This window comes from Poecilia latipinna, unplaced genomic scaffold (genome assembly GCF_001443285.1).
Source record: "Poecilia latipinna isolate Pla-1442-1.1 unplaced genomic scaffold, P_latipinna-1.0 Scaffold445, whole genome shotgun sequence".
In the NCBI taxonomy this organism is placed as follows: Eukaryota; Metazoa; Chordata; class Actinopteri; order Cyprinodontiformes; family Poeciliidae; genus Poecilia; species Poecilia latipinna.
The window spans coordinates 87,219-95,468 of record NW_015113061.1 but is presented as its reverse complement, the minus strand read 5'-3'; the positions used below and the strand labels follow the sequence as shown (position 1 = coordinate 95,468).

The 8,250-nt window shown below is 37.2% G+C and overlaps 1 protein-coding gene across 3 annotated transcripts in view; it reads left to right on the top strand.

Annotated features, from left to right (window-relative positions):
• kynu (kynureninase) overlaps positions 1-8,250 on the top strand; it is a 45,090-nt gene that overhangs the window by 31,980 nt on the left and 4,860 nt on the right. The window contains exons 4-17 of one of the 3 annotated variants that reach the window (XM_015038559.1): positions 2,232-2,416; positions 3,165-3,341; positions 3,981-4,169; positions 4,248-4,368; positions 4,440-4,522; positions 5,464-5,525; positions 5,603-5,674; positions 6,379-6,453; positions 6,530-6,676; positions 6,816-6,914; positions 6,999-7,072; positions 7,267-7,319; positions 7,748-7,833; positions 7,920-8,150. In XM_015038559.1, the coding sequence (XP_014894045.1) occupies positions 4,001-4,169; positions 4,248-4,368; positions 4,440-4,522; positions 5,464-5,525; positions 5,603-5,674; positions 6,379-6,453; positions 6,530-6,676; positions 6,816-6,914; positions 6,999-7,072; positions 7,267-7,319; positions 7,748-7,833; positions 7,920-8,150 (1,272 nt within the window). In that variant the 5' untranslated portion in view covers positions 2,232-2,416; positions 3,165-3,341; positions 3,981-4,000. Of the gene's footprint in view, positions 1-2,231; positions 2,417-3,158; positions 3,349-3,980; positions 4,170-4,247; positions 4,369-4,439; positions 4,523-5,463; positions 5,526-5,602; positions 5,675-6,378; positions 6,454-6,529; positions 6,677-6,815; positions 6,915-6,998; positions 7,073-7,266; positions 7,320-7,747; positions 7,834-7,919; positions 8,151-8,250 lie in introns of all 3 variants that reach the window. The other 2 variants (XM_015038556.1, XM_015038558.1) reach the window with 2 other exon arrangements.

Genomic DNA, 8,250 nt, shown 5'->3' with positions numbered 1-8,250 from the left:
TCATTAGATGTTTTAAATAGGACATGATGTGACGTTTATGCTGCAGTTTGCTTTTCTGGACTTTGTAACACATTTCCTGCAAAGAAAAGCTTCTTAGTGGACAAACAATTATAATTTAATTTCATTTTATTCTCTTGTCCCTTGGATCTTCTGAAGTTAGTAGAGGGAATGTTTTCTACCTCCTGGTTTGACTCTAGCGCCCAGAGAAACGTCCGTGAGGGGACGGAGCACGGCCTTGTTGCCTCCTGACTGCTTCCAGATGTCCCACATCCTCGTTTTACTGCAGGAACAACAAGAGCGAGCGGCATGTCAGCTGCTGGGGAGCCCGCAAACATCTTGCAGCCACATTGTTCCTTCAGTCTGAGTCACATCCAACACGTCCTCCTGCTTATGGAAGCAAAATAAGATGAATGCAGCAGGAGTTAGTTTGAGGCTCAAGCACACTTCAACCATTTTAGTTTTCAAACTTTGGAGTTAAAACAGTTTCAATTTCATTTATGACTCAGTGTCTTGTAATACTTGACATTCTACAACAAACCAAGACTAGAACTCACCCAAGACCAGACACAAAACAAGATAGGACACAAAGGACCAAAAAAGAAACAATACGAGACCGTAAGGAAAAGAAGACCCAAACCAAGACTTGAACCGATCCAAAACCTGACTCAAGATTAGAAGCAAGACCATCTCTGATGAAAATCAACCCTAACTCTAAGAAAAAAAAAGATGTTCATGTGAGATTCGCAAGCAAAAAACGTTGAGTTCAATCAAAAAGAACGAACTTCCAAAAAATCTGATATGCAAAAATAAAAGTTTCAAACAAAAAATAGTAATTTCAATTAAAAGAAAAAAAAAAGCTTTAAAAGCATTTGTTAATTCTTACAGTTTGATTGAGAAATTTGGGTTTTTTTGTTTGAAACATTTTTTTTTTCAAAATCAAAAAGTTTTGATCACATCTCTATTTTTTTGTTTGACTTTTTTTTTTTTTGATTGAATACTAATTTTTTTTTTTTCATTGAATAATTGTGAAACAAATTTAACTCCATAGAGATCTACGTCTGAAATGGAGCCGTGATCAGCAACAGACAGCTCGCGGACAAAATTAAAGGAAAACAAAAGAAAAACGAAAAATACGACATGTGTAAAAAATGAATGTTGGATGGTGTGACAAAGTTAAAGAACTGCGGATATTGACGGAGTTTGAAAAGTGTCGCTTATTCGGCGACGGTGGAAAAGTGTCGGTTAGCTACCCCAGCTAATCAACAGCTAAGCTAAGGTGACAGAAGGCTAACTTAGCTAACCAACAGCTAAGCTAGGTAGTAGGCTACCTTAGCTAACCAACTGCTAGCTGTTTTAATAGTTGGAATACGTGATAAAAAGATGACTAGGTTGGTTAGCTAAGATAACTACTTTAGTTAACCACCTGATAGCTGATACTTTCTTATAACGGTTACACAAGTCAGTTAAAAACCAATTGGAGTGTTTTGGAAAACGTTTAATGTTTAATTCATGTTACGTAATTTAAATGTAGTTTAAATGTGTTCGAAAGGTTAATTATATTAAAAATGGACTGCGTGACAATAAGATTTGACTAACCATTGTGTGGTGGTGGAAAAGTTTGAAAACTTACCTAGAAAATGCTTGAAAATGGCTTGATATTCAAACTTCACATTTTTGTAATATAATTGTAGTCTAATATTTGATTAAATTTGAAGTGTTATTTTCAGTTGAAACCAGATATTTTCATACACAAGATTTTTTTCTCACTGTCTGAAGTTAAATTAGACTGAACGTTAATGCCGGAAAAAAATTTTTTTCTTTGTGACTTTTTAATGTATATTGTGTTTAAGCATTTAATTTGAGCAGGAAGGTCATTTAACTTACGATTTTTAAAAATATATTTAATGACTATTTATTATTCCTAATAGCTTAATGACTTATTGATCGTCTTATATTTTATACATAAAATGATATATAAATTGGGGGACTTTTTTTTGTTAAATCAGGGTTTTGTTCTCAGTCTAGTCAGGTGTATAGGGTATTAAATAAACATATCAAAACATAACATTTAGTTATATTTTAGTTTACATTGCCTCTGTTGTAGAAAGTTAAGTGCTATAGCAAGACATTAATGAAAATAGTTATAAATGATATTGAAACTGTGGATTTTAGTTCATTTGTGTTTGAACTCCAAAGTTTAAACTTTTTTTTTCTTTTTTTTTTTTTTTGAGACCCTAGACGTGACGTTGAAGTTTTGATGTGATGGTGAGCATGTCCGATGGACGACACGCTGAAGATTCCTGCTGGTTGACTGGCCAGCTGCTTCAGGAAACTTCTGTGAACTCCTCTTTGAAATATCTGGATTTTCCAGCGAAGGAATTGCACAGAGACTCTTTCTTACCTTGGTGGTGCAGAGGTGAGTAGAGCAGTCTAAAATTGCACTCAAGTAAGAGTAGCATTACTTTAACATATTTTTACTCACATAAAAGTAGAAAGTATCCATCCAAGAAATGACTCAAGTAAGAGTAACAACATATTGGATAAAAGGATTACTCAAGTCCTGAGTTACTGACCAAAACATCAATCATTTGATGCTCTTTTTGCTTAGTGATTTTTGTTTCTTTATTGGCAAAATATGACTTAGGATATTATTTTAGGAAGGTGACAATTTGATAGATAATGTTTATAACAACTGAATGTAACATAGTTATTTATTTATGTTAAAACATAAAACTGCCCCTTTGAGATATTAGTGAAGACAATTTGAATGTCCTCTTCTGCCCTCTGGTGGAGAAGGGGTAAACCTTTTTTCCAAGGGAACTGTACTGGTCTTTATTAATTGCACATTTAAAGATTGATGAATAATGAGTTTATTAAATTAATTCTACCCAGATTAAAAAGAAAACTGGATGAAAATAATGCATCCAGCTTCATGAGTGCAGTTTGTGTTTGACTCTTTGTGCCTTAAGCTCCATAAAGACCAGCATTCCCAGTTTGTAAATGGGACCAAATCCCTGCTGTCTGGCTGAGATCCGGTGAAACTGCTGGCTGCTGCTATGATTGGCTCTTTATGAGGAAGTTCACCCTGTTGGCTTCAAATTTCACACTCAAAACTGAAACCACACGAAAGAGGAAGCAGCCTGTTTCATAAGTGTCAGTTGCAGGACTGAATGTGATCCAGGCATTTTGTAGAGGTGATTCGCTGTTATCTGGAGCTGGAGGTCAGCTCATCGATGCAATGATTAACCTGAGAGCGAGCACAGAGAGGGTAAAGAGCGTCTCCGAGGGTTCAGTCAGCCTCTGTCCTGCCAGCAGGAAGGAAACCCTCCGATAGCCCACCGATCCACAGTAAGTTACAACTTTCACTTCAAAGAGTTCAGACAGACGACTTTATTTGTGATGCAGCATTCAGGGACATAAGAGAAAAACTGACAACACAGAATCAGATAGAAGCAAAGAAGAAACAAGCAGCTTTTATACATTTATAAACTATTTACTTATCAGCATGTATATAGTTGTAATACTCCATAATCTGAGGTCAGATTTAATTGACATTGAACAGAACGAATGGAGCCTTTGTTCTTTACTTACTTATAATTCACTTATTTACTTACCAAGAACATGAACTGTTTCCAACAGTGGTACAGCACATGACTTAAACATTATTAATCTTTTTCACTGCAAACACAAAATCTTCTCATTCTTTCTAGTTTTAGTGCAAATAGTATTTCACTTGAAACAATTTAAAACCAGTTTACAAGTCATGTTTTATCTGCTAGAGGAACTGGGACTTTTTCTCCAATACTAAGGAATTATTGACTTAAAATAACCTCTGTTTTGCTGAAAAGTCACTTGTTAGTGTTATCTTAAGAAACTTGACCACAATTAGTTGGTAAGATTTAATTATTTTTGCAGTGACGTTGACATTTCTTAATGCATCAGGTCATGTGACCCTCTGCTTGTCTTGGTTAATCTTTTAGGGTTTTCTGCTCCCACACCAATGGACGACATTTTTGACCTGAGTCCCACAGCGGCGGTGAAACGAGTGTCCTCCTTGCTGGGCTGCAGTCCGACCTCAGAGAAAGTAGCCGATTACTTTGACGAACATGACAAACTGCGGCACCTCAGAGAAAACTTCCTGGTGCCCAAAATCGCAGATTTGCCCCCCAGTGAGTAGAAAATATTGCATTCAAGATCTGCTGACCTGAAGGTGGAATATAGTGATGATTCAGTTTCGCTCTCTGCAGCTGATCGCTCTCTGGTGGACGGGAGCCAAGAATGCATCTACCTGTGTGGAAACTCGTTGGGTCTGCAACCCAAAAATGCACGGAAATATCTGGAGGAGGAGCTGGACAACTGGGCTAAGATGTTAGTTAGTTTCATTATTAGCTTTGTTAGTAAAGTATTGTATTCACATTGTCTTGCTGTTCTTTAAACAGAGCTATTCATGGTCACACTGTCGGCTCGCGGCCTTGGGCGTGGGCGGAAAACAACATTGAAGACTCTATGGCGAATATTGTTGGTGAGTTCAGAAAAATTACAAAGAAAGTCCAAAAACACTGAAACAGATTAAGAAGAAATGAAACTCAGAACAGCAGTTTAAAGTGACAACCTTCAACAAAAAAGAAAGAGGCATTACTGGGAGGAAAAGCAAAGTGTTATCCATAATACAACCAGTGCATTTCTTTTTTTTATTACATGTCAAACAGTAAAAATGTTTGACACCAGTTTTGTGAGATTTGAAGAAGGTGAGGGAGGCAAATCTATGAATGTCAGGAAGTTTAGTAAAAAATAATCAGTTTTGGGTTTGGTTCAGAAAGTCCAATGAAAGAAACATGTTCAATTAATAAGTTTATTCATTCAATTTAACAAATTCCATCAACGTACAAACGCATTATCTGATAACAGTAACTCAACATGAGCGAAAAGGGAGCAGGGAGAAGAAAATCTTGTAAAAACATTTCCCTTTCTCAATAATTACAAACTATATTTTTTCTTTTTTTATGTTCCTTTTTCCAAAGTTCTTAAAGACACATTTAGGTTTAGTGTTAAAGTAAGGATGTTTGCATGTAGTTACAACAATGTGTTCTGGATAACCTCCAAAGAGTAACACTGATCTCAAAGCAAACTCAAGCTCTATCTTCTGTACATGAAGCTGTAAAGCATCAGGCAAGTTCTGTAGTTTTATATCTATAGTTTTGTTGGTTACATCTGTGCCTCCGGTCTGTTTTCATAGAGTCTGAAGGTCAGTGACCAGACAGAACCTGAACTCACTGACCAACCAGATCCATTTAAACCAATAAATTTACCCAAACTTCTCAGGATCTCTACATTAGTTTTCATTTGTTTTCTAAATGTTTACAGCTTTTTCTCATCATTATGTTTCCTGAATGCATTGACAGCACCTTGATTATCTAAGCTTTTACCAACTTGAACTAATAAGAACGTTTTGTTTTATGCCAGGAGCTAAAAGTGGGGAGGTCGCGCTGATGAACGGCCTGACGGTTAATCTGCATCTCCTAATGGTAACGCCGTGGAGAAATGTATCTAAAGTAAAGTGTTAAGTGGAAAAGTTGAGTCATTTGATGGTGTCGCTCTGCAGCTGTCCTTCTACAAACCAACTCCAACTAGACACAAAATCCTTCTGGAGAGCAAAGCCTTCCCTTCAGATCATGTGAGTATGTCTGTAACCCCCCTTTGTTAGTTTCTGCTCCATTACATTAAAAAAATAAATACGATAAAAAAAATAAAAAAAACTACAGTAATGAACAGTTGACAGCTGGAAACACAGTGGTGTCCAAATTGCCCAAGTTGAAATTCTTCAGTGACCAAAATGAGTTTTTCTCTCTGATCAAAAACACAAAATTAATATGAATTTTTTCTACTTTACCTACAAACAACAAATTAAACATTTAATATTAGTATGGCATTTTGCGTTAAGGTTTGTTGGTATTTAACCTTATCTGAATATTGTTTTCTTTTTTGTTGGTCTATAAAATGTTTTAGTTTGTTTCCAGCAACAGAAATGATCATTTTCTTTTAAAACCTGGATATGTGTGCCCAAGTATGTTTGAATAAAAAGTTGCTGGATGTTTATGGCATGAATTTCTGAGTATTTTTCTTGGTAATTTTTTAAAATTAGATCTTCTAGAAAAGTAAACATTTCTGAGAATACTGTAATCTCAAAATTTCTGAGATTTTTTCTTGCAAATGTTTTAGTTTTAGTGCTAAGAAATGTAATAATCTAAAAATCAGAATAAATTTTTTTGCAGAAATGTTTTCCTTTTTTCTATCTATAATGGCCGTAACACGCCATCGTAGTGCTTTTTAAGCTGGACTTTCAGACAGTTCATTGTGAATTTTTTCTTCTGTTCTCAGTACGCCATCGAGTCTCAGATCCGCCTGCGAGGATTTTCCCCTGAGAGCAGCATGCTGATGCTGTCTCCCAGACCAGTGCGTCCACAACACCTCTCACCAGAATCTGATCAATGTAGTCATGATTTCTCACAAATGTAATCTCTCTCTTCAGGGTGAAGACACCCTGAGAACTGAGGACATCCTGGACGTCATCGAGAAAGAAGGCGACGTCATCGCCATGGTGATGTTGCCCGGGGTTCAGTACTACACTGGTCAACTGTTTGACATGCACGCCATCACCAAGGCTGGCCACAAAAAGGTAGCAGGGAACCTTTTTGTTTTTTTTTTAAATAGTTCAGATCCATTTTCCTTTTGATTCCCCATCATATTTCAGTTGGATATTAGAGATGTTAAATGAAAAGCTAACTGACCTCCGACATGTTTTTGTGCATCATCAGGGCTGTTTTGTTGGATTTGACTGCGCCCATGCAGTGGGAAACGCAGATCTGAAGCTGCATGACTGGGATGTTGACTTTGCCTGCTGGTGCTCCTATAAGGTCTGCTGAAGAGAGCCTGAATCAGACAGAAATAAAAGAAAGGAAATTGATGATGATGATGATGATTGTGTTTTGGCTCTATAGTATCTGAATTCCGGTGCTGGCGGCCTCGCCGGGGCGTTCATTCACGAAAAACATAAAGACACCATCAAACCAGCGTGAGTAGCACAACAACTCTTTAAAATGAACAAATAAATTATTTTTAATTCATATGGGTAGCATTTAGGTTTTAAACAACGAAAGTTTAAACTACAAATTATGTTTAAGCTGCAAACACAGGGTTATTATCCCATTGGCCAATTAGAATAAAGGGGGCCTGTCACTTTAATTGTTTAATTTGTGTCTCCTTCAGACTGTTAGGGTGGTGGGGTCATGACCTGGCAACTCGCTTTAGGATGACCAACGGTAAACCTTTCACTTTATCTAAACACAGTTTATCTAAAATGTGTCTTTTTGCTTCCCCCTTGTGGCCATTTTTGGTATTACATGAGCAGTGCTGATGAATGCGACAGGAAAATCCTATTTCATTCAATAAAAATTAGCATCCTGTCTGAAAAATACTTCTACAGAAACTGTTTATGACATAATTAGGGCCACTGGAGAAAAAACTATCTTGACTTTAAACTCAAAATTCTGATTTTTTTTCCCTCATAATTATTAATTTTTCTCAAAATTTTGACTTTTTTTTCTCAGATTTTGCTTTAATCTCAGAATTCTAAGCCCCTCTTAATCCCATGTTTTTTTTAGGTTAAACTCAGAATACTTATCTTCTTTTTCAGTGGTCTAATCCTCTTCCATCAGTCTTGTGTTTCATGTATGTTTTCTGTTCCCAGTGATGGAGCTGCAGCCCGGAGTGAGCGGCTTCAGACTCTCAAATCAACCCATTCTTCTCGTCTGCCCTCTACAGGCCAGCTTAGAAGTATTGCACTTTACAGGACTTATTTCATAGATCTATGTTTTGAGTAAAAACTAGTTGTTTTTAAAGTTGCCTATAAAATGTTCCAGGTGTTTAACATGGCGAGCATGCAGTCGCTGCGGAGGAAGTCTGTACTCCTGACCGGGTACCTGGAGTACCTGATAAAGGAGTATTACACAGAGGACCCGGCCCAGCCTCATAAAGCCTATGTCCGAATCCTCACGCCCTCTGACCCCCAGCAGAGAGGCTGCCAGCTGTCGCTCTCTTTCTCCATCCCGATCCGGAGAGTCTTCCAGGAGCTGGAGAAGAGAGGAGTGGCTGTAAGCACCTCGCCTGGAAGCTATTTGCTTGGTTTTACCTCAGAGTGGCCATCTTTCTATTATTCCTATCTCAGTTTCATACAGTAGGGGTTCCTGCTCT